This window comes from Phodopus roborovskii, unplaced genomic scaffold (assembly GCF_943737965.1).
Source record: "Phodopus roborovskii unplaced genomic scaffold, PHOROB, whole genome shotgun sequence".
Classification (NCBI taxonomy): Eukaryota; Metazoa; Chordata; class Mammalia; order Rodentia; family Cricetidae; genus Phodopus; species Phodopus roborovskii.
The window spans coordinates 30770176-30797795 of NW_026126409.1; the positions used below are offsets into that span (position 1 = coordinate 30770176).

The following is a 27620-nucleotide window of genomic DNA, read 5'->3' on the forward strand; positions in this document are numbered from 1 at the left end:
ATCACCCTTCATTACAAATGCTATTTGCCTTAGACTTCTAGAGTTCACACTTTGTGAAATTAGGCAACTTCCATAATTCTCTCTTTAAAGGAAAAAATATTGAATGTTCCAAACACATTTTTCTGTGTCCATTGAATTGATCATATAATATTGCTGTGAACTTGTTAATAAGTCTCTTTGCTGACTTAAGACAGCATATAAAGGCTTTCAAATATTTAATTGTTATTTCATGCCCATGGAATTAATTTGATTGGCGTTTCTGATCTTGTGTTATACTGCCCTGCTGAGTAAAAACCTGTTTAGTGCTTTTGAGTCTACATTGAGAACCCTTCCTTCTTCTTCTCTGGAACAGTTAACAACACACTGAAATGTCCTCATTTTTTCAAAGCTTATTAGAATTTCTAGGTTTTGAATTTTTAAGGAACGGTTTAGCATATTCTTTCAAAATAGTGTTGTGATATGAGTTCTTGGATTGATTCAGTACGGCTACTACACTTTTCTAGAAACCTGTCAAGTTCTTGTAAGCTTCCAAATTCATCAAACCGAAGTTAGGCTTTGCCCTATTCTCTTATTGCTTTCTTAGCCATCACTATAACACTACATTTTTACTCATAATGTTATTTATTTTTCTCTTTCTTGACTTGAAAGAGGCTAGGATATTTACTTTTAGGGTTTTCAAGGAATCAATTTGTTGTTGATTTTCCACAAATGTAGGACTGCCTTTTATTTCCTTATGTTTTACTATTATTCCCATTTTTCCCTTACTTTAACTGAAACTGCATCATTCTTTTTTCTATGTAACATTTTCTTTATCAGGAAGTGCTGAGCTTTCTATATTAAATAAAAATTGAGCCCAATACTATTTAAAAAATCCAGAAACCATAGGGGCTACAGACATTCTCACTGGCATAAGCCAGCCCTGGAGCCTTGTATAGCATTTACAAGAGCCTGGAATCAACCCCCAACAGCATAGAAAGTACCAGTCCTGCACATCCTATAGGCCTGGGTTCTCACATTAATGCTTGCTACTGGGCAAGGGTGGCTTTGAGGCACTGACTCCATGAGCTCTGAATAACAATTTGTGCAGGACCTGGTTTGTCACTAAATCATTTGTCAGGGGCTCACTACAAAAGTAGCACCTGCTGATGGCTGCTTTGTAAGTTTTTGTGATGATTAAATGAGAAGACACTGGCAAAGAGCCCAAGCATATTTAGTGCTCAAGTAACATGAGTTGTAGGTGTTTGCCATGGCAAATTTGGGATGGATGGATGGTCTATGTTTCCATATTCCAAAAGCTGGACTGACATCTACATCTGAATCTTAAGATTACCATAAAATTTACAATAGTAAAAGACTTGAAAATAGCACTAAAATATAAACTCTACATAATTTAAGGTAATTGTTTAGGATACTGTGACATTTGCTCTGCTGAAGTCTGTGGAGATATCTAGAATCCAGTAGGCTCCGAAGTCTTCCGGAAGGAATACACAATATTTGAAGAGAACTAAACACAGGCAGGTTTAGTCTAATGACATCATCGCCTTAGTATGGGAAAACATCCAGGCAGGGCAGCCAATTTTACATAAAACGTGGCAATTGGATTTCCTTTGATTTTTCTGTGGTTTATATAAAGCCCTGCCTAACAATAAATTCACTTGAGCTCCACCACCCATTTAACCTTATTTCCCCCTCATTGAACAGGGTTACTTCCTCCCATGGAAGAATTTAATAAAACCCTTGAATAAAATAACCCTTTGATACAGCTGGAAAAACACACTTGTCTCATCTGATTACATAAGTTTAAAGGACTTCACACAAAAGAGGGTTTTATTGCTTAAAACATTTTTATTTTCATTTTATCATGTATTTCTATTTCATGTTGCATGTCTATATGATATATGTATGTATGTGTATACGATGTGTTGTGTGCGCATGTGTGTATGTGTAAGCATGTACATGCAACATGCTGCATGTGTAGAGTGAGAGGAAAACTGTCAAATGTCATTCCTTGCCTTCCTATCATGTTTCTGATGAGGTTTCTTTGACATGCTGGCTTTGCTGGTAAGCCAGATAGATGGTTCCTGGTTTCAGGAGATTCTTGTGTTCTTCCCCTATTTGCACTACACACACTCTAGGTGTAGATTCTGAGGTCACTGTGTCTGGCTTTTATGTGGGACCTGGGTATCTGAAATTAGGTAATGAAGCCTGTTCTGTGGCTGCTTTCCTGGATGAGCCACCTCCTTGGGCCCTCATTTCATTTTAAAGCATCGTATCCCATGTAACTATAACAAATTGGAAGCATCTGCATACTATATATCTAAAAAGGGATTAATATGCAAAACCTCTAAGGAACTCAGACAACTAAACAGCCAAAATCCAAAACCACACCAAATGAAACAAAAATCCAACAGAAATAGCACAAATGGTGACAAGAATCTGTAACTTAAAGTAAGATGGAAGATCAAAAATATTTCACCAAAGAATGTACACAAATGACAGACAGATATATGGAAAACGGTATTCAACAACAACAACAAAAAAAATCCGACAACAAAAACGGTAACAGGGTGAGGTGATGGTATATTAATTTGCTTGGCTGTGGCCATTACTTCTCAATGAATATGAATAATAATGAACTCTAGTACCCTTTAAAGAGATATATACATATATGCATATATAATAGAGAGATATGTGTGTATATATACATAAGATGCATATATATGCATATGTGATACACACATATACATAAATGTGAAAAAGACATAGAGGAAGGGAGATGAGAAGAAAAAAGAGAAGAGAGGAGGAGAGGACAGGAAGGGACAGAAGGGAAGGAGAGGAGAGGAGAGGGGAGGGGAGGGAAGGGGAGGGGAGCACAGAAGGGAAGGAGAGGAGAGGACAGAAGGGAAGGAGAGGAGAGAAGAGGGGAGGGGAGGGGAGCACAGAAGGGAAGGAGAGGAGAGATTACTCTTCAGCAGTCTGTTCTCACCCATCCAAACCCTAACCACTCCCAGTGTGACTGGATGATGTCAGTCTAGACTCTTCCCCAGAAGATCTTGGGGCTAAAGGGCAGCCGTGAAACACTCTCATGTTAGGGAGCTTGAAAATCCCCAACGTTTTCTTAGTTGACATCCCTTAAAAATGGAGGCTCTATACACAGAGGGTCTGTTTCTATTTCAGCTGTGTATCCGTTACGATGGAAAAATTTTAAAGTCCACACAGATGGTAAATAAATTTCTGCTGCATGAGGCAGTTCCTGGAATAAAGCAATTTTCTCAAATAACAAGTGCCAACTTATTTTTTTTTTCAGCAGGACTTATTTTTAACTTTCCCAGGGAAGGGGAGAGACTGGGAACAGTATCCTTCAACTTAGGAATCCCAATGGCCTTCCAGAAGAAACTAGTGTGTTCTAACTATAGGCGTACATGCACACATGTAAGGTGTGTGTGTGTGTGTGCATGCACATACCCACACACACACAAAGAATGAAGGTAATGATTTTTCACTTTCTTAGGGGAAAAGAATAGTGAGGGGATGAGAACATGGAAATTTTGGAAAAATATTTATGCTTTCATCCAACATTTAGTTTTCTATAACTTACTCCAAACAGTATAAAACTGACTCATATTCTTGCTTAGGAATTCATTAAGTCTTGGACAAATGATCATTAATCATTGGACATTCTTTATACACTGTGAATCTTGGCCTGTTTCTAGACGTCTTCTGTAATAGTCTCCAGAGACATAGTTGAACCCCCTAATGCTTTGCTGGGTCATTGGGAAGAGCCATCCATGGTCTGCAGTTGGCAGGGAATGCTGGTATCTCAAATAAAAACCATTCTATGTGCCAAATGATGATGATTCAGGCTCTTCTTGTAGCGGGGATTCCCTCTTCATCAGCTCAGAGACTGACATCCATTTGAACTGTGCTGCTAACACTGACATCTTTGAAGAGGGCTCCATGGCACTGTATCTTTACAGAACATTTCACAGCTCTACACTGTGCTAATCAACATGTAAGTATTTACTTACAGAGCCACTGCAGGAGTAAGAGAAACAGAAAAGAATCTTTGCCTTACAGAGGTTATAGCTTAAGAGATAGCAAATGTCCTGGGAACCTCTGAGTGATGCTGGCTATTGCCTTGTAAATCTGCAGTGATAGGCCCATGGGACATGGCAAGAAAGCCTGCAGTGTTCCACAGGTGGCATCTGGGAATGGAGCATTGCATAAAACAAAAAGACAGATGTTCAGTAGAGAATTATCAAGTCCACTATCTAAAGATGTTTATTGCAACTTTACACTAGCAGTGGCAACTTTTGCTGTATTTGTTTGAGAAGTTCTTGTGCCTTGGGGGGGGGGGGGTAAACCCTGACCAGGAAGGCGCTCTCTCCAATCATGGAGCAACTAAATGCATTGGTGAGAATGAGGGGAGTGGGAAGCATTAAAGGCCATCCAGGTTTCCTAATGGGACACTTGCATTTGGGAAGGTGACTGACATGCTCCAGGTGCACCTGCTGGAGAGATGGACCAGAAAAACAACAATTCTCTTCCATAAGGGAGTTTGTGCACTATCAGTAATAATAAATAATAATAATAATAAACACCAAAGGGAATAGCTGGTAAAGGCACTTGCTACCAAGACTAATGACAAGAGTTGTATCCTGGAGATCCCCATGCTGGTAGGCGAGAACCGACTACTGCTAGTTTTTCTTTAATATTCAATTCACACGTGTGCCATGGCGTGTGTGTGTGCGTGTGTGTGTGTGAATGTGTGTTTGTATGAACAATTTATGCACAGACACATACAAGATAAATAGATAAACATTATAAAATGACAAATTCAAGGTCACTGTTCTATAGGAAGTATGAGAAAGTTTGTCATTGTGATGTATTGAAAACCAAGAACCTCTGGGGTGGCAATGTTCTGAAGGTATGTGTGCCATCAAGGTTTCTATGCTGAGATCTAATCCTCAGTGGTGCCTGGAGATAAATGATAAATGTTTGAAAAGTGGTTAAGTTCTGGGAAGAGAACCTAATGAGTGAGATTAGGGTCCTTAAAAAGAGATGCTCAAATCCAGATGTCACATCACATGGCTGTGGTTGTTCTACTTAAGAGGCAGAAGCTGGAAGATGATAAAGTTAATGCTAGTCTCCTACATATGAGATTATCTCTTAAAAACAGCAAAAAAAAAAAAAAAAAAAAAAAAAAAAAGGCCCAGGAAATATGCCTTCCACTATCTGGAATTTAAATATGCACCCACAAACTGGGAAATAATTCACCAGCAACCTCAAACTTTCTACCTCCTCTGGACTTCTCAGACTTTGTCTATCAACTACTTGACCTGTAGCAGTTTATTTCAGGAGCCTGATGACCAAGAGAAATCAATTATCTGATCTCTCTCTCTCTTTCTCTCTCCCTCTCTTTCTCTCTCTTATCAATTATCTAATCTCTCTCTCTCTCTCTCGTGTGTGTGTGTGTGTGTGTGTGTGTGTGTGTGTGCACTTGTTAACAAACAAAACACTAACAAACCCAATGGCAAGTTTTAAAGACAGAAAAATTAAAACTATAATTGCAGTTTAAAAACAAAAAAAATGTTTAAAAATCTTTAGAGATGATTTTCCTTGTTGCTCTAAATTGTTTTGAATTAGGGGAAAATTTTATAAAGAATCCTTTTTAAAAGGGTGTATTTTATGAGGTAATACAGATAATTTTTCCCCTGAGAATCTGTACTTTGAAGGAACCTCTATTTGTAATTTTAGTTCAAAAAGACAATGTACTGTTGAAATGAAAAGTCATTTTTCTATCGGGCCTTTGATGAACACCATGATTAAAATAATGAGCTTCCTGTTATTCGTACTGTGTGCCCAGAAACCATAGGGATTTCTGGACTCAGTGACTTAAAAAAGAAAGAAAATAAAATGAATAAAAGATCATGTTATGAGTAGTAACCATAGAAAACAAATTTTATAAAATGTACAAAGAAAGACATGACCACAACCACAAATAATTCAGCTCTGTGGTGAACTGGGGGACCAGAAAACCTGTGGCTGGCACTCAAATGGTTAGAACACTCTATACAGAGAGGCATCTGTTACAAAAATGTGTCAGTGATTTACAGGTATTTGATGTATGACACTAAGAACAGAATTTGCGAGTTAAAGTGACCACAGATGCCACCTTGAAAAGCTAGTTAGAGAGGAATGAAATCATGAAGTCCTTCAAAACAGAATGAACCACCATTTTCATCAGGTATTTTCTACAGCACTCAGACATGACGTGTTATTTCATGGGGTCTCAGTTGCCAGCTATTGGCCTTGTTTTCTCAGTGACTGGAATCCTGCTGTTACAGTCCTTACCTGTATTGATGACACAGACCTCTAAATAAGTGTTGCAAAATTCCCACCAAATAATCAGTTTAAAAATGCACATACATGAACAGAATACAAAATACACATAGATAGTTTCAAGCTATACAACGGAACCATAGTAACAATAGCTATAGCCACATTATTTCTGATAAAGATGGTCCAACTACTCATTGAGAAAAGACAAATAGTGCTGGGTATTTGGATATCCATATGTAGGAGAATGAAAGTGGAGCCTTATCTCTCACCTTGCACAACAACAACAACAACAACAAAAATCAATTCTAATCGGATTAAAAAGAATCTTAACCTAATATCTGAAACTCTGAAACTGCTAGAGGGGAAACATGCCATGAACACAGGTATGGACAATAGGATTCCAGTCACTGAGAAAATGCAGTCAATGATTGAACAATGAGACCCCAGGAAATTAAAAAGCTTCTAAAAGAAACTGAAACTGTTCATTGATTAGGAGGCAGAGTAAATAATGGCAAAAGCAAAATCTTTGTCGGATATGATACAGGGTTAATGTCTAGAACATACAAAGAATTCAAGAGAGTAAACAATAAGAAACAATTCAATTAAAAAAAATCAGACAATGATCTGAGTAGAAAGTCTCAAAAGGCTTTCAAAAGGCCAATAAATACATGGAAAAGGTTTCAAAATCATCAGTTCTCAGTAAAATGCAAATTCAAACTATTCTTCACCCCATCAGAAAGGCTATCCCCCAAAAACAACAAATGCTGGAGAGAAAAGAGGAACTCTTATTTATTCTTGGTGTAAGTGTGAACTGGTGCAGCTCTTATGAACATCCATGTGGATGTTGCTGGAAGATCTAAAAATAGAATGTTCTTAAGACCCAGTTAAATCATGACTGGGCATATACCAAAAGTACTATAATCCCAAACCAGGGATGCATCCATGTTTCTTGCTCTTCTTTTTGCAACACACAGGAAATGAGATCTGCCTCAGTAGGTCTCTACAGATGAATGCATAATGAGAATGTGGTGCACATGCATTATCCCGCTGCAAAGAATGAAATAGTGCACTTTGCAGGGAAATGAATGGAGGCTGAAAACATTATAGTAATTGCGGCTAAGGGCTTTAGCTTTTAACTTTTATGTATGTGTGTCTGAGAGAGAGAGAGAGAGAGAGAGAGAGAGAGAGAGAGAGAGAGAGAGAGAGAGAGAGAGAGAGAATAGATGCTAGCAAACTAACCAGAGACCCATGGCAGAGGGAGAACTTATTCCAAAAGACAATTACCCTACAATGAAATCTCAGTACATGTTATTTGTGCTATACTTAACATGAAAGACATCATGATTAATTGGATTGGCACTGGGCCATTGATGAGGTATTTTGAATGCCTGACTAAGTACTGTTACAATTCCTGTTTAAGCTGACTTCCAGATGTATTTGTCCTCTGCTTACCAATGCCATGAACAGTGCTGTGGCATTTTGTTTTCACAGTTTTCTACATATTTAACTGTGTCCATCGAGTTTCAGTTTGGTGTTGATTTTGATGCCTTTAATTTTTCGGAAGTTCTCATTATGTAAATGTGTAACTTCCAGTAAAAATCATGTTCAAAACACTGGGCAATAAGAGATGTGTGAGATTTGTCATTAAGGGAAGCAGTGATGTTTTAGGGAGATGCAATGTGATCACACTGTGGGGAGTGAGTGGAGAGAAAACCCTGGAGAGGACGTGGGGAGGATAGAGAAGTGGGAGAAAGTGCAAAGGGGGCACTGATAATAATACTGATGGTTGTACTCAGAGGTTTGGGAAAATGTTACATCTATAAAATATGAACATTATACTGAAAGGCACACAGAGAATACTCCATAGGGCATTTTCACTCTCCCTCCTACTTCAAGGGTATCAGCTAAGATTTTTAAAAATATTTATTCTACTATTTTTTATTTTCATTAACTTTGTGTGTGTATATGCATCTCTCTTTCCCTCTCTCTCTCTCTCTCTCTCTCTCTCTCCTTCCCTCTCCCTCTGCCTCTGCCTCTGTCTCTGCCTGTCCCTCTCGCTCTCTCTGTGCACATGCCACATGTTACCTGATATCAGTTGTGGGAAATGACAGCAAGTGCGTTTAACCTCAGAACCACTGCTCCGTCACATCACCTCAGCTAAGACAGTTTGCAGGTCCACTTTCTGTGCACTGTGTCCTCTCCCATCAAAGCTACCTCCTTCTGAATATAAACATTTCCTCTACTGGATCACATCTAACAGCCAGGTATGTGCAATATTCCTAGGAAACTAATTAAAAATGCATCCACATTACCTTCTAGCTTCCATTCTCATTCTCTTTGTTTCCTTTCCTAGCAAATATTAACAATCACTTATTAACTGACTCTGCTTGCCTTATTCATTTTCCATCCTCGTCTGTGATCTTGAACTCAAGGCAATCAACTGAGCCTATCAAACTCAAGCCTTGGTACTTAAGGAGGTCACTCAGGACAGCTTGGCCAGGGGCTTCATGCTGTCCCATGCTAGTTGTCTTCTTCATCCACTCTGACTTACACACAGTACTCAAGCAGTGAACAATGCCTAAAGTTTTACCAATATTGAAGCCATGTTTTGTATTCTGGAATGTTGAAGTTGTAGAAGAGAGCATGTCAAAAAAGTATTATGTGAAGGTAATCTGGGCTACAATGTGAGCACCAGTTTGTTCTGGGCCAGTACAAGAGGCTTAGAAGCCAGATAAGATGTCTCAAGAACCAGACAGAGATGGTGGTGATGAGGGACAAAGGGATGGATGTGAAAGGTATGGGGAATTTGACATGATCATTTCTTCAGTCATTAAATTCACTCAACTCACAGGTATGTTTATGAAAGTCAATATGGATCTCGGATTTCTAGGTCTTTCAGCTCAATTTTCTATAACTTTTATCATTCCACATATATATGGATATGCAGCAATATGAGTCTAATAGTCATTTTTATAAACCTTAAAAATATTTTTCTTGGAATTAGAGCCAGAGAACTGTGCATGCCACACATGTATCTTCCCACAGAGCTCTGTCCCCAGACATTAAAAAAACATCTGAATTTCTGAAGAGGTGTTTTCCACGTGGACTGATTTCTTCTGATCCTTGGAGACACACCTGTATTTTCATTTAATTTGCTTCAAAATCAGTTTGGCTTTTTATAACTCTTCTCTGTGTGAATAGGTCAAATTGACTGAATGGTTGACAGATACGTGTTGTTTTTGGCCTGCTCTTAGAGGGTTCTGTTTATTTCAAATACTTTTACGACATCCTTGCATAAAAAGGCGAGGAAGGCAGACATGTATTACAAATGTGTTGATGGAATTTTGTGAAGAAAATCTATAGTTTGGATAGTGAGAAGAGGTAAATATGTCACTGTGAACATAAGCAGTTCCTCAAGGCCAATGGCGATGCATGCCAAGAGATACATCTGCACCTTCTCACCTGGGTGCCCATGGACCATAACACAGATGTTCAGTGATAGATGGAAAGAGAAAAGCTCCTGTGGGTCTCTGCATGGCTTAGGGACTATCTACTGTGCTAGCTGTTTTTAAAAATCAGGTACTTTGCATGGATTGAAATGGAGCACAAGAGAAATCATTACACAAGGTATTACTCACCCTATATGACTCTTTCCACAGCCTATAAAAACAGACTTTGGGTGACATCAACAAACTTCTCTTGTATCTTTTCTCCTTCACAAGCAGTGGCTTTTATTTCTGTCCTCTGAATACTCACACTGGAAAGGACACCAGTATATTGTCATTGTCCTACTTGTGTTTTGTTTTTGTTTTTCTCCTCTCAACGAAATTAGTTCAAAAGATGCAAATAGGTGCTGTGCGATATTTGTACACTGTATGAAGGTGGACTTGGTGTGATTGGTTTAATAAAAAGCTGAATGGCTAGCTGAATGGCTAGCTGAATGGCTAGCTGAATGGCTAGGAGGCAGAGGCAGGTGGATCTCTATGAGTTTGAGGCCAGCCTGGCCTAAAGAGCTAGTTACAGGATAGCCTTTAAAGCAATACAGAGGAAACCCTGTCTTGAAAAACCCAAAAAAAAAAAAAAAAAAAAAAAAAAGAAACAAACAAACAAACAAATAACAACAACAAAAAAAAAACACACTAAATGGTTAATAGCTAGGCAGGAGGGATGGGGGGGACTTCCAGGCTGAGAGAGGAAGAGAAGATAATCAAGGCTCATGAGAGATACCATTGAGTTCAAAATGATTCAGGCACACAATGGGAGAGAAGTAAAAGCCAAGTGATGGAACATAGATTAATGAAAAATAAGGGTTAATTTGAGTTATAAGAGTGAGTGTGACAATCCAAAGCTAAGGTTGAACTTTCATGATGAATAAGTCTGCATGTTAATATTTGTGAGCTAGTGGCCCAAAGTAAAAATTCAAGTATGGATAGGTAGTATCAGCCTGGGCAATGGTGGTGCACTCCTTTAATCCCAGCACTTGGGAAACAGAGGGAGGTAGATTTCTGAGTTCAAGGCCAGCCTGGTGTACAGAGAGAGGTCCAGGGCAGCTGGCATACACAGAGAAACCCTGTCTTGGAAAAAAAATCAGAGAGATAAGCAAACAAACAAATAAACAAACACAAAAAGAACAAAAGGAAGGAAGGAAGGAAGGAGAGAAGGAAAGAAAGAAAGAAGGAAAGAAGGAGTATATCCTCTGTCTTTCAGGCTACTACTATCTGTCTTTTATGGAGTTTCAACTCCTACATTTCCCACTTCAAAGTTCCTTGCAATGGATCAGTTTTGTTGTGACAATTTACATAGGTTACTACCTCAAAGTGTTTTGTTTCAGGAAGAAAAGCTAGGGGATAACCTCCTGGGAATAATTCCTGTGCACAGCTCTTTGCACCACTGTGCAGAGGGGACATTTCCGAATAGTGGAAAGACTGGTGTACAAATTAGAAATGAAAAAAAAAAAAAACACAATTAGAAATTAGAAATTTCATTTGCAACTAAACTGCTGCCCATTTATCCTTTCATAGCAAACACACTGTCAGTGTCAAGTTTGGAAATTTACAATTCCAATGACTATAAGGTATTGGCTATTAGAAACGATTTCTTCCTATTCCATCTTGCTCACAACAGACTCAAACACTTCTAAGCACTCACCTTGTTTCCAGGATAGTAAACATTTTAGGAATTAAGATTTAGCACTTTATGTGATCACTGATGTGTATGCAAGAAAAAATCTACATGAGATTATACTGAAGTACACTGTTAGCTAAGATTCTTTGTCTCTTGCCTTCTTAATGATTGCTCCCAGATTGGACCTTGTCTTCACCTTGTTTAAAATTTATCATGCCTCAGTTCAAACACTGTGGATATCTGAGAGATAGTGCTTTGTAACTCCTAAATGGACAGAAAATTATTTATGGTAAAAGTCTATGTTGATTGTGGAGGGAAATGTAGATAAATTGAATTTCGGGATAAATCAAACCTTAGAAAGTGACTTTTTTATTACCAAACTAGAAGCCAGGAGAAACTGAGGGAAATGGACACCATTCTATAGATGCCATTTCCAATTTTCACTTTTTTGTTTTTGTATTTTTCTCAGCATATACCTGAAATGCAGTGAAATCTTTAAAGCCATCTTTTTTTACCTCCTGCACACAAAATGAATAGTTGTCTAAAATAGAGAGACAAAATATTTCCTTTCATCTTTCAACAAACCCCTTAATATTAGGTTTGTATTACATTTTCGCGTTGGCCAATTCTTTCTGATTACTTTTAAATTATAGCTTTTCTATAATAATATGCAACTCAGCATCTTCTGTGTGGGGGCAGCAACTGTGCATTGGTAGCAGGACACACAACTATTAACACTCTAAATTACAGCTTCTTGACCTTGTCAACACACACTCATTATTCCCATTAAAGTAAAATGAAGGGATGCTTGAAGTTCCTTCCATTTGTGAAATCTAGGAACCCATGAAAAGCAAATTCTCTTTCACTTCCTATTTGTTAGAAGAAGGTTGCTTGCATTGGTCTAGTCAAAGAAATTATTGCTTAATGTGTAAATGAACATGAAAAACACATTAAATAATACATGCTTTACAACAAAATAGAGTCAGAATACAAGAAATATCTTTAAAGCATGGGTAGAAAATTAAAATCCTACCTACATAATGGAAAACACATGCTGTGAGAAGGAACTATTGTGCACACAGTGGCTAGGCCTTGTATTACCCAGCCATACTGACTCAATCTGCCACTTCCTCTTCCTGTGTTAGGGAATTGTCCATAGGACCTCAAAGGTGAGCTTGTTTCCCATTTGCTTTTGTACCTCCTTGGGAAACATACAAGAGCTGATTACTTTCAAACTCACTTATTAACATCCTTATGTTAATCACCATGTCACTCATATTTTGCCAACTCATCTATCTCAAGTTTTTTTTTTTTTAAGGCTTTTTTGCAAGGAGCCAAATGTGAAATCTCAGAGTGTGACTGCTTGTCACACATGGACTATAAACTTTCTACATACGCAAACATCCCATTTGGAGAATGTCTCTAACAAGACAAGATAAAAGTTAGGTCATTGCATCCCTTGTTTCTGAGCATAGTCATCTGGTAGAGTTCATAGCAGACTTAGAGCCTATGAGTTCTCATATCCTTTCCACTGCACACACAGTTATCCATCAGGGGTCCACATCATACATAGAGTCTATGGGAGCCCATTTGCTCTTGATTTAAAATGTTTTTATTTATACAAAGTTTAAAAATTGCAATTTTACATTTCTTGTCTGTTCCATTCTCCTTAATATACCTTTGGGTGGCCTGTTCTAAGTGATTTTAAAAAAAATTGCATTATGCATTAATCTTTTGACTCTTGGCTTTTCATGCTCTGAGTTTGACAGAGCCACTCCCATGGTTACAGTAAACAATCAGGACTCTTCCAATGTGACTCTTATGGGTCAAGGAGAGTATTAAAGTTAGCAGGAATGGCTACCCCAGGGCAACATTATTCTTTGATTAGTATATCTATTGATCCAATCATCAATCAAGTTTCCATGACCTGCATATACTATTCTGCTTATGATTCATTACTAAGGAATTGTTAGTAGGCAAATTAACCTGACTGTAAAAAGCCAGAGTCATTTTTGGTGTCCATTATGTAAAAACCTAATTTATTTGTTGTTTGTTGGTTGTTTTTTGCTTTTTTGTTTTTGTTTTGATTTTTGAGCTTCAAAACTACTTAGCTAGAAAGTCTAATTTGAAAAGAGGAAGGTGATTTGCTTCAGGTCAAGCCTTGGATATTCAGTCTTATCACTCTCTTCTCACTTTCATAACACTGTACAACAACTGACAAAAACCTTTAGCATTTAAAAGTGTCTGTCCACACAATGGCTCCAGTGAAATGTTTGCTTGTTTCTTGAGAGTTTACATCTATGTTTTTACAAAAACAAAACAAAAAACAAACAAACAAACCTACTTCTTGAGAACAATTAACATAACCCAGAAACAGTCCCCTCCCACAGTCCTACCAGTACAAAATCCAAAGTTCACCCTCCTGAGGTCAAGTCAGACACAACATCAAGAAGTTCCGTATCTGACAAGGACTCTTCTAACTCTGTTTTTCAGACACATTTATGCATTCTATCTTGAATTACACTGAACCACTTTTTAATACTGGCCCTTCTGTGCCTGATATTGTATCATGTTCTAGTAGGGATTCTATTGAGATTGCTGTATAATTTATTGTTCTTTTTATTGCCATTAGTAAGACATAAGCTCCTTTGAGTTGGGAGCACATAGGGACCTGGCAAAACTCATAGAGAAAAGAAGGTGCTTAGTAAAAACTCAGTTGGCTTATGCACATGCTAGGCCAAATGGTACAGTGGTAAACTTAGATAGCTATTGTGTCCACATGGATGGTCGAAATTTGTTTTCTCATATGCCTTTATTCCCCCTTCAATTATTCCCAGACATTTCATCTTACTTTCAAATCTGTAACTGTATCAATTTAGTAAAACACTTTAAAAAGTCATTGCTGATACTAATGATAATTATAAGCACATGGCATTTACTACCCATCAGGTTCTGTTTTAATTATATATGTCTGTTTCTATATGTTATTAATAACAGAGTAACACTTTATTATCCGTATGGAAAGTTGAAGCCCAGAAACATTACATGGTATGCCACATCACCAACGTGTAAGTGAGGGAAGCTGGGGTGAAACCCAGGCAGCTTGGCCTCAGCATCCAGTGGTTTAATCACTGTGTTCCACATCTGGTATCGCAACAAGGAAGCCGCTGAAACTTTCCATGGATGAAAAAGTATGTGTCGCATGCCTACATGGTGCAAATTCAGGTTACATTAGCATTTGGCTGACTAGAAAACATAATAATTTTGCAAATTTTTCATTTACTTAATGGTCAGATTTTTCACCTCAATTTTTTCAATGAAAAATTATTCTAGCTCTACTCTCTATAACCATTCAGCCCCATTTTATGACTTAATGTTCACAAGCATCTCATGACAGAAAGACAATTGCCCCTAAATTCAGACACATATATAAATCATAGAGTTTAAATAGCGTCCCTGATTTGGACTGGACTTTTTCCCCTCATCATGACTTTCCATTTTGGCAAGAAAATCCCAGCTTAGACCAAGCTATTCATTTTCCAGAGCAAATAATAATGCTAATTCAACATTTCTAAAACCTCTGGGTTAATTTTCAATGCACATAAAAAGCAATAAACCCTTTTGAAGTTTCACTGGCTTAAGACATGGAACCTGACATCCAAAGAGGTTCATTAATCACTTGTTTAATTCCTAAGCCAATGTAAAAATAGAACAGAAAGAGAAAAGGGGGAGGGGGTAACTGTACATTTATTTGTTTAGATTTCCTAAGAAAATTGTGAGCTTATCTCAGAGGCACTACGTAATTGTTGGTGTAGTTAGAAAATGACTTCTGACACAGAGATGTCATGGGCAGCAAAGGGTGTGTGTTCTTTCTAGGAACACAAGCCAGCAGACGAGCTGGATCTCTTGGCACCATTGTGTCTGGTGCCTAGATAACAGTGGCAGGGTTCTGCTACATGGGTTCTGAAATATTTTTTTTCAACTCTTGTGGATATTGGCATTTCTTCCAGGGAGGCCTCCAGAAGATCTGGTGCTTTCCTTTGGTATTAGAAGATTAATAAATTAGGCCTGGATTATAGTAACAGAAATTCACCAGGAGGAAACAAAGTCAGCATCTCTATTACCAAAGTCTGGAATGTGCAGTTGTTTCTGAAGCAGCCATTCATCCCCTAAAATAATACCATGCAAGTGCTTTAATTCTCACTCCAATAAGAGCTGATGTCAAATTAATTGGAAGTTATTAATGATCACAAACTGCACGGCTGGCAGTTTGGGTCAATCATTAATTAAGAGACCTATTACACATTACAACCAGGTTTTCTACAGTGCTCAGAAGAAGAAACTCATAGATCTAAATGCCTCCTATTAGAATACATGGATAGATACATATATGGGTGCCCAGACGTTTATATATAACATTTTCCCAAAGGCACCTAGCTGCCAACCTGCTACTTCCTGTGGTGTTTGTCATAGAAATGACAAAGAAACATGCTGGTGTCTGGAACTTCCTAAGCATGTTTTCTTACTTTTTATGTTTTTTTTCCCTGCCATTTCCATCACACCCACCCTACTTCTCTTCTTATTCTCCTCTATCCACTTCCTATTTCTCTTCAGTACCATATTTTCCTCCATTCAGTGACAGCCTTGTGTATTAGCAAAAAGAAGCTCTGCTTGAACATGACATGGGGATTTAAGGAACATAAGGCCTTCTGTTGCCTGGCAACTGCTGGTGTGCCAAGTATATACATGCTCTCTATACCATCCCTAGCTTTTTAAAAGTGATGTCAGCCAGAAACACCATGGAATTCATAGCCTAGTAGCCTCACCACCTGCTTGACTGTGTGTTTCTCATTCAGCATGTGTCTTAAGTAAGTATAAATGATAGCTATGCACTTTCATGGTAATATGCACATATATTATTACATATATATGCACATAGAGGAAAATAAATCTTAATGGGTTTTCTATAATTTTCCATTTCCATCTTGTTCACTCTTCTCCAGAGGCAAGTAATCATATTCTAAATATTCTAAATATTGCCATGTGATTAATAAGTTCTGATCATTACTTTTCAACTTGAGATAGACTCAGGCCCAGATCTTACATGGCATTGTGGTATAAGGTATAGAGAATATATATGAATATGACAATGATTAGTGAAAAGAGAGGCCATGAATTTGAAAGAGAGGGGTATATGGGAGGATGTGGAGGGAGGGAAAGAGGAAAAAAAACCCAAATGATATAATTATATTATAATAGAAAAAACTTTTAGGAAACTCCAAATTATTTGAGTTTGTTGAGTGTGTGTTTACCAGAGTTTGTTGCTGAGCCTAATAGAGATGCAGCCCATGAGGGCTGGCTGTGGCCATCAAAGACTCCAGTGTACAATGGGATGTCATTACCCCTCTCTGTACTGTCATTAGTGGAATCAGCTTCACCCTGCTTGTCCTCTTCCTGTGTTGCTGATCACCACACCTTTGTGTTGACAGGGAATGGAAATTAGTATTTTTTTATTATTATTATGGAAGGACTTGTACTCTTTTTCATGCAATTTGCCAGTGTTTCTTTAGTCTTCCATTTTAGCCTATCTTCTACTATTTCCTTGCTCACCCCCCCCCTCTATTTTTACCCTTCTCTACCCACTTTCTTGTTCTTCTGTTACTTGCTTCACCTTCCTCCATTCGGTGACAGCCTTGTATGTCAGCAAACAGCAGCCCCGAAGGATTTAAGGAACTATAAGCCAAGCAGTATTATGCCAGAACCTCTGCTCTGTGGTTGCTGACAGTGTGACTTAATACATACATCCACACTCTGCTAAATACTGATTATTCCCTGATTTCACCAGGCTGCATTTAGTGTTTTTCTTTATCATGTTATCAGGCAATTGTTTTTACAATTATAGTTGGTTTTACAATTATATCTGTGATGAGCCAAAGCAGTTATCTCCAACTATCTGCGAATATTTGACTTTCTAGTTGTTTATTGGCATGAATTTGCTTGATGGTCAAACACAGACTCACAAACATAGAACCATCTAGGCACAACAGGTGATGAATACTCACAGGAATATTTCATCCATCTGCAGACAATTGCCCTGATAATGACTTTTCATTATCAATAGTAAACCCTGACCTATTGACCTATCATACATTAAAGGTTTTAAGTCACAAAGACTCATGGAATACAAACTGGTCAACAGACCTGTATTTAAAACCAGAAGGACTTCAGAATAAAATCATACTGTTGTTATGACTTTGTTTACAGATTCCTCATCCTTTTTTGCCATTTGAGATAAAACTTATTCACAAATTGTAACCCTTCCCCTAGCCCTCCTTTCTCAGCTGTCATGGAAATATGAAATAGATTGGCTAAGACATTGTTGTGTTGGCTTTTAGTGACAGTGGTCTAACCTAAAGTCTCAAAAATAGTGCTTTAAAAATGAGATTTAATTATTAGATTGAAATTTTTCTTTAATCTTTTTTTGTCTGTATGTGTCTGTAAAAATGTTATTTTCACACAGGTACATATGTGTGTAAGCATATGAACACATATGTGTGAGAGTGTGTCTAGGTTAGAGATTGTTGAGAGGACCTGAGTGTTCTCAGGTGTCATCTTTTTTTTTTTTTTTTTTTTTTTTTTGAGCAATTTGTCCACTTTTTATTTAAGTTAACTTATTTTTACACTTTTGTACGTGTGTGTGTGTGTGTGCACTTGAGTATGTGTGTACACACAGTTATGCCATGGAGTATGTGTGATGGTCAGAGGACTTGTGGGACTTCATTTTCTCCTTCCACCATGCAGGACTGGGCATTTTTACCTGCCTAACATTGTGGTGGTTTGAAGGAGAATGGCCCCAAAGGGAGTGGCACTATTAGGATGTGTAGCCTTGCTGGAGGAAGTGTGTCACTGTGGGGGTGGGCTTTCAGGTCTCTTTTGCTCAAGCTTCCCTCAATGTGACAGTCAGTTGACTTCCTGTTGACTGCAAGATGCAGCACTCTCAACTCCAGCACCACATCTGCCTGCACACTGTCATGCTTCCCTTCATGATGATAATGGACTGAACCTCTGAAACTGTAAGCCAGCCTCATTTAAATGTTTTTCTTTATAGGAGTTTCCATTGTCATGGTGTATCTTCACAGCAATAGTAACCCGAATTACAACAGTCACCATGCCTGTTTCTACCTTGCTGCTTTTAGATAATGTGTGTCAATGGCTAGGAGTTCAATGAGTATGCTAGGCTGACTAGCTACAATTCCCGTCATCTGCCATACTCTGCCTGCCCCAGCACTAAGAGGATACATTTAGGTGTCTAAGGATAGAACCCATGTCCTCATGGTTGTTCATCCATCACTTTTACTGACAGACCTATCTCCCTAGCCCAACTCAGAACTCATAATGTAGCCCAAGCCAATCTTTCTGCCTCTGTCTCTCAAGTGTTTACATTAAAGTTATAAGCCATCACACATATCAAGAATCCCCAAATCAGAACTAATTTGTCATTGGACTGAGGGAGATTTTGGAAATGGGATTGTGTATCATCTCAGAGCTATTATTTTTGTAATACTTTTTGGAGTTTATCCTGCTTTGTAGTATAGTTTATGTCTCGTCTAATGTATTAATAAAAACAGATTCATACATTTCTTTAACTATAGCATTACTGAAAAGCTTGGCAAATACTTAAATGCTCTTTACAGATGATGGAAGTTGGGACTCTGTAATTAGTAAACCACCATCAATGACAAATAACACTAGTTTTTCAAAAAACCTCCAACCTCAAGCCTTTCTCTGTGCCTTTTCCATCTTCACACAACTTTTGGTTTAAGAGACCACTTCTTAGACTCTCTCCTGCCACCAGACGTCTGTGGAATGTGTTTCTGAGAACTGCTTTTAAGCAGTTGTCTCAGCCTAGGGATTCACCCAAGGCCGTAAGGGCACTCGTCACAGGCCACACAACCATGTGGTTCATTCACTAATGTCCCCTTGCAATCCTTTTGTTTTCCCTTTGACTTTTGTGGTTTCAATTTCAATTCCATAGACTATTTTAACATATTTCAGCTCAAAACTAAATTATTAGCCCCAAAGCTCTTTGGTTAGATAGGCTACAGATGCAGTCCTCTGCAATGGAGAGTCCTTGTAAATACATGTGTGTCTATCCCAGGTGTTACTGAACAAAGTCATCTAAAAGAGTGAGTGCCTGTTAAACCTTACAGGTTTCAAAGAGGCATGGTGTAGATATGAGGCATGATAGGTCTAGAAGAGTACCAGGCAACATTGGTTTGTTGGTTTTGTTTTGTTCCTCGAGGCAGGCTCTTACTGTATAACAAAAGCTACATCCATATCTCCCATCCTTCTGCATCAGCTTTCCAAGTGAGGGGATTTAAGGCCATACCCTGCAGATGGAAGACTCTTGTAGTCTTTCTTGTTGTTTTGTTTCAGTCTTAGAACATGGATTATATCCAATGAAAGAAAAATCTATGCTTGAAAATTCAATAAAGAATTTGTTATGCTTACTTGGCATTCAGTTAATCAGCTGATTGACGTTTTCAACCTCATATGATCTCACAGTCTATCTCACTTCTCATACTATGCCATGACTGAGAAGCAGTTTTAACTAGATAGATGGCTTACTTAACAAACTATTTCCGGTATCTGGCACCTAACATTGTACAGAGATGAAAGAGTGGTCCCCTGCACTGTTCTCAGCCATCACTGCAGCAGAGATCTCTAATCCCAGCTATCCAGAAGGCTAAAGTTGAAAGACTGTATGATTGTGTCTATCTGTTCATGTGACTGCATGTAAGTGTAAGGATATACATGTATATGGAAGCCAGATGTTGATGCTGAGTGTTTTCCTCTGTCATTCTCCATTTCTTTCATTTTTTAAAATTTCAATTTTATTTTGTGTGGGGGCTGTTATGCCTACATGAATATATATGCACCATGTACATGTTTGGTGTCCATGGAGGCTGGAAGAGGCATCGAATTCACTGAGACTGGAGGTAAAGATAATTGTGAGACACCAGTGTGGATACTAGAAGTTGAACCCATGTGTCCTGATATAACCACTGAACAATCTCTCCAGCCCCAATCCTCCATCTTATTTTTTGAGACACAGTGTCTCATTGACCCTGAAGCTTACAACTTGGCTAGATGAGCTGGCTGGCAAACCCAGGTATCCTACTGTCTCTGGCCCTTGATTATGGGTGTTAAAGAATGCCTTGCCACACCTAGCTTTTTGTGTGTGTTTTGGAAAATCAAATTTAGTTCTTCCTGCTTGCCAAGTAAACCCTTTACAGATTGAGCCTTCTCTACAAGCCCTTCACTCCAAATCTTTAATGGCTGTATAGCATTCCATACAGTTCATAATAGTGAACAATATAATGAACAAAATCTGGGATGGTATTATTGTTGTTGTTGTTATAGGAAGCAATGACTATCTCTGTACATACTGTTCTTACAAATACATTCAGTTATCTTGGTAAAATTTTGAGCTAATTTTCAATTTATAGTTATTTAACATTCATTAGTAACAGATAAAACAACAGTTACTACACATTTTAATTCTAATAGTTTGTATCTTAGCAACACCTTGTATCACAAATTTTGAGCCTAAATCTTGACATGTAATACTCTCATTCCAAGACATGCCAAAAGGTTGGATTGTCAAAGTTAGTATTCCAACCAGTAATGCTGCAAAACTTTGGAGGTGTTGAAATGCTTAAAATAGAAAATTTAAATTAGAACTTGCAAATGAGATATAACTGCAGCCGGCATTCCTCATATTGATATTAATGATCAACAATGAGCACATGTTGTGGGAATGTTTAATGTGTCAGTAGGCAGTTGGGCCGTATTTGTCTTATTTTATGAACCTATGTTCTAAGTCAGTTAATATTTTCTTGTGTCATCATTGCAGTCTCTCCAACAATTTGATAGGACACATGGAAATTTCTGGAAATGTGATGTGAGCATTCCAATAATACTACCTCTATGTGGCATTGACATTTCAATGCAATATACATAGGGAAAGGAATGCTTGCCAGAGGCACAGAGTATTATGTTAGTATACAGTTTGAGCATATTGACTTTTGCAGTAATGTCCTTGAGTTCATTTAAATGAACTAGTGATACATTACTGATGTAGTTTGTTAATAAAACCCACACAGATTAAGGAAATAAGAGAGAATTGAAAAGGTCCCCCTCAAACAGTAGATGGGTAGCTGCAGTTCAACTGAAAAAAGAATATCTACTTTTTGTTTAGTAATTGTAAATTCATGGATTAAGACTATATCTGAAGAGAGGAAGAAAAGTGTCTTTTTAAATTTTTTTTTTTTTTATTGAACGAAGTGTTCTAATCTTCAGGGTTTTTTAAGAGCAACAGAAGAGTGACACAAGAAGAAACTATATATATATATATATATATATATATATATATATATATATATAAAATCTTGAATAAGAGTTCAATACTAACCCAGTCATGTAGGGCTACCCCTGTAATTTCTTGTCTGGAAGCTTCCTTAGGGGAATCCCTAGATTCATTCAAAGGTGTCGGGGTATAAAATAAAATTTTTTATCTTGTATTGGCCCCTTTCAAGGAAAAGACATAATGCTGCCTCAATTGATAGTGGATTACTAGAGTAACATTTAATGTGCATGTGAGGTGTTTTCTTTCCATATGGAAAGGGTTATTTGGAATCTTTAAGAGTTATTATATTTTTTTTAATAACTGTGTATGTGTGTGCATCTGCATGTATGTGTGTACAGATAGCCCTCAGAGCCTGGGAGAATGCATGACATCTCCTGGAGCTGGAATTACACGCACTCCAGAGCCACTCACCATGGGTGATGGGAATTGAACTCTGGTCCTCTGGAAGAGAACTACATGCCCTTAACCTCTGTGCCATTTCACCAGTCCCAAGTTGTTTTTGTTTGTTTGTGTTTAAATATATGAGTGAAAATGACTAAATATACATTTGAAAGGAAAAAAAAAACAGGTCCAAGAATTAAACACATTGCCTTTTTTCTTATAAAAATTACATATCAGTGTTTAGGAGGCCATGAACTATAAAGGGACAGGCTGTGGTGGCTGCTGAATTCCAAGGAAAGCAAGCCATGCTTTGTTCTATCTTGACACAATTTTAAAGGGCTACAAACCACCACAATGTTGCTAGCTAAATAGTAAGATTATTATATGTCAACTCTCATATACCTTCATAATCTTACCAAGTGAATAGTCTTTAAAGTGTGTGAGCTACATAGCAGGGTCAAAACCAAACCAAACCAAACATCTGCACATCCTTTTCAGCCCAAGCAGATTCGTTAAGTGACGAAAAGAAAGACATTTACAACATTTCAAAAGCCAGATGCTCTATCTATGTGTGAGGCTTACCTTTCTCTTGCGCAGTCTGACTTGATTGTCTGTGGTCTCCTGGGTGGTCACTGGGCCCCTTAAGTGTAAACACTGCATGCCATCTTCTGTGTTGACCTTGAAAGGGCTTTTGTTTTGATGTTCTGAGAACCCACTCCTCTCCGGGTCATTTTCTGCTGACATTCCACTGGGGCAGGAAGGAGGCTGCAGAAGGCAGCTTCTGCTATCTGCTTTTAATAATGGTAGCACTCCGTCTGCACAAGGACCAGCCAAGAACTCCACTTCTACTACACCGGAGCGATATTTTTCCTGTTCCTCTTTAGGGAAGTCAGATTGCCTTCGTTGTTGAGCTATTACCGCAGAATTAAGCAGTTGTGTCTCAGGTGTAGCATCTTCCACATTCAAAGAATCGAATGTACTTACTTTGGGCACATCTTTTGTTTCATTTGAACTTATATCCTTACAAAGCTCCAGGCTTTTAGTTACAGCATCAGCACCTTGCCTCCCCCCACTTTCTTCTGCTGGAGACACCTCGGCTTTACCAGCCTTCCTCCAGGAGTTATGAGAACCTTGGTTACTTTGCATGGTGGACAGTGTCTTCATGAGGGAGCCCACTCCTTCGACACTACATTGGCCGTCTCTGTCATGTCTTGGGGAAGTTGGAATCTGTGCATCATGGGTAAGGTGGAGTTCGGAATCTGTATCTTCATCAGAAATGTGCACTAGGGTCTCTGTGCTGGCCTCCAGAGACAAAAACCGCTCCTCCCCTTCCTGGCTGCCGCTTTCATCCACTTCCTGTGAAATATGACCCATTGGCCTCCCAGGAAAGTCTCTGGGCTCCGGCCCACAACAGCAGTCTGGTAGAGAGGCACACTGCTCTTTATGGTCCGCATTTAAGGTTGCATCTTTTTCCATACTTGCCTGCAAGCTGTCGGATGCCAGTCCGTGATGACATGCTATGTCATACTCATCAGAATTAAAAGGCTGTCCAGTCTTTTGGGTCACATGCTCTTCCCAGCTCTTTTTTCTGATAGCTACAGACATGTCACCATTGCTTAACAGCAGACAAGAAGATGCATTCCATATGACGCTGGCTTGGGATAGAACTTGACAAACGATGATTTTGAATTCATGGATCAAGGAATAGAGTGTCTTCTGCCATTTCGTCGCCTGTTAAAAAAATTGAAAAAAAAAATGCTGTAACAATATTTCATGGCAAAGAATGTAAATCTGTATTATTAAGCAGAGGTAGGAAATAATACAAAACCTTCGCTTAATAGCCTTAATGGTTTTGTTTCTCAGAAGCAGTCTAATATTAGAGAAAAATTTGCAGTTAGTATTTTTAGTGAAACTTTATCAGTACTTAAAAAAAAAAACAATTGGGCTGGTTTATTCATGAATGGAGATATAAGCATCAAAACATTTTAAGCTCCATTAAGAAAATATTTGAACTGTGATACCTAATAAAAATTCAATAGAAAAATTAACTTGTTGCTCTGGTTTGCATGCTTTTCTGAGTGCTTTTGTGAACAAAAGCCATTAAGGAAATTGATTTGGTGTTTGGTTTGAATTGAAACAAAAGCCACCAGGGAACCGGTTTTGCAAACTGGAACAGCAGGGACAGACAGCATGTGCAATGCATTAGCATGTAAAAGAACCCATACAGGTCCCAGTAACCAGGATGTCTCTACCCCAGGGTGAAATAGGGAAGCAGAATAATAATACAGCTTAGTTCACATTAACTCAAAACTCATGAATAAGAAAGCAAAGCATGATGCACTCTATTATAAGACTTTAGGATAGATACATTTATTTTCTGCCATTATTAATATCATGGAGGTAGTGTAGAAGCCTAAAAAGAAAACATGTAAGTGTTCAAAGCAATAGATCTAGGACATGAACCAATATTGCAAATTAGAACAAGCTTCCAAGGGCCAGGCTCAAATAACCAAAAGAGCTCATTGTCTCCACAGAATTGTGATGTTTTAACCTTCATCATCCTCTTCCCTCATGTGTTTACTATGTATGTATGTATGAACTCTAACCACCCATGAAGCAATTCAAAAGGGAGAAGTGAGCATCATTGGACAATTAGTTCCAGTCTTCAAACACTCAAGTCTCATCCTCTTTCCTTGTAAAGATGTTAGTATATTCCTGTTAGTATTTGGACCATACATATTTAAGCAGGCAACAAAATCACATGTAAGATAAGGCCAGAATGGAAGAACTTTATAAGTCTGCATCCTCTACCTTGGATTATTTAAACTAGTTAAAGGAAACAAGTTATATCCATGTTAAAGTCAACCCTTTTAACACTGACTAACTTAAATCAATCTACAGTGGAAAAAAAAATTACTAGGCTGTGAATGAAAAATCCCATTGAAAGAGCAGATAGTTTTTACTTTCTGCTCAGTACAGGAACTGCCAGCATATACTGTTGCCCTCAGCCATAAAACAGATTAACTGCTGGGCTGGCTTCAATCCCATCTTTTGAATAGGACTCTGACTCCCCACCAAAAACTTCAAGTTACTCTAACTAAGCACATGCTCGAAAGGTAAATAGCCGCACCCTATAAAGATAGGTAGAATTAAGATGTGCTAGCATTTTGGTACCCCAGTAGGATCAAATATCCTTCTGCATACTTTTTGGTTCCTCCTGAGGTCTGTGGCCATCTTTGAAAATGGCCAGCATTCACGTTTTCCATGTTGGCATTCACCTTGCACTGAGAAGAAAAATATAAAGCCTCTGAATTCCATGCATAAGTCATTATAGTGTGGAAGGCTGAGGAAAGTGGAAAAAACGCTCGAATGCAGGCCAGCCAGAACATTTCTGCTTTCATGGGCAAATTTGGGTTGTAATAGGGTGGTTCTGTTTTAGATGCTTTCTTTTCTTTATTTTTATCCAGTGTAGAAGGAACATGCAAACTTAAGTAATGCCAAGTGTCATTCCTAAGCCCCATTTATGTTTAGGTTGAGCCTGAATTTTGGTTTTATTTCTTTTGCTAAGGAGAAATACAGTACTTTGAGCTCCTCCAAAACTTTGAGCTAAATCTGAAAAATCAATACATGGGATTTTCTTTTTCTCCTAAGAGCTTATGGTAGTTTTAACATATTTTACTCAGCCATGGCAAGTAGGTAAGCACTTCTGTCACCTGGAAGGATGATAGTTCAACAAATTCTGAGGCTGTCTAAGAATATAGAGACTGTAAATTAATTAGGGACAATTTAGAATAACTCTGTCATCATTTATAATCCAGACTTTCATGGTATTTTAAAATCATTTTGTGAGAATATTCTGTCCATTTTAAGGACAAAATATTCCCTACTTATTATGAACATCATCATCATATTTTCAACACTATTCCATAGTTCTTGGTCTGATAGGTTTTAAAACATTTCATCTCCATCATGCTTCCTATACACACTTCTTACTTAAATCCAGATTTTTAAATTTCATATTTAATCTTCCACTTGAAGCCAGGAAAATTATTAATAAATAGAAGCATGAGTTACTGGCACTGCATCTGAGCATACCAGTCTAGTTTTCTCATCACCTTACCTGAATAAAATCCATTGTGTAAGATGCATTCTTTCTAAAAAAGTCTGACTTTCCCCAAGGGAATCTATAACAAGTTGCTTTATTTAAAATTATCTTTTAAACTAGGGATCACCATTCTACATTTTTTCTGCTACATTTCTTTCCTAATCTCTTTCAAAAATGAGCTCAGCTGCTGAGGGTTTGGATGGTCATTCTAGGGTGTTGATTTTATGAAGTGAATTTCCATGGCGATTTTTACTTCTGAAATGCATGTATTCAAATACCACTATGTCTGTGTTACTAGAGACCCTACACACTTTTAGTCGTACATAAGTCATTGGAATTCCTAGTGAGATGTTCAAAGCCACTCTCTTTGGTGCTACTGAATAGGATGTGTGGACAGAAAGTGATTTCAGATTTATTGTTTGGGTAACTTTGTATAACTCCTTCACATAAGCATCTCATATATGTCAGAATTAAATACCATTGAACATTATAATATCTAAAAATGAGAAGTGGAGACATTCTACTTTGAGAATCAATGGCCATTTTGTTATATTAAATGATCATACCATGCTTTATATTTACACACACACACACACACAGAGTTTATAATTTGTTGTTCTAATTTTAAAAAACCTTCATTCATTATTCTCAGTTCTACATGATGCAAGAAGAAGAAGGCATAAGTAACCCCCTGTGGCTGGAACAATGTGTGGTAGTGTCCAGTAGTGAGCAGTACTAAAGCAATCACTTTTAAAACTTCATTTCCTATCTAAAGAATGGTAGACATTGTGTTGAACATAGGGAGTGGAAATGCAAATACTGTATTGTCTTTCTGGTTGTACCTTTTAATTTTATGGAAGATACTTATATAAACAAAATAGTAGCATCATTGAAAGATATGAATATTATGAAAATTTTCACATCAGTTGGGAGCATCATCCCCTTGTCTCTTTTATCTTTAATAGAATAGTGATATTGGGTATGGTAGATGTATTATATAAATCGTCACAGAATGAAATATTCCTTGGTTCATTTTCAGCCTCTACAACATCTAAATTCAAAAGTGAGCTCTATAGAGTATCCTACTTGAGGGAAGAAATCTTCCTTCTGTTTCCAGAGACTTACTATTCTAGGATACCTTTGGGAAAGATAATAGATGCATTGACAAATTCTAGAAAATTATTTGAATTTTAAAATTTATTATAAATTATTCTAATTTCAAAAATCAGTACATAGGTT

General features: G+C 37.8%; 1 protein-coding gene across 1 annotated transcript in view; it reads right to left on the reverse strand.

Moving 5' to 3' along the window:
* Dlc1 (DLC1 Rho GTPase activating protein) overlaps positions 1–27620 on the reverse strand; it is a 355052-nt gene that overhangs the window by 317779 nt on the left and 9653 nt on the right. The window contains exon 2 of the mRNA XM_051182280.1: positions 22859–24007. Within this exon, the coding sequence (XP_051038237.1) occupies positions 22859–23881 (1023 nt within the window). The 5' untranslated portion in view covers positions 23882–24007. The remainder of the gene's footprint in view (positions 1–22858; positions 24008–27620) is intronic.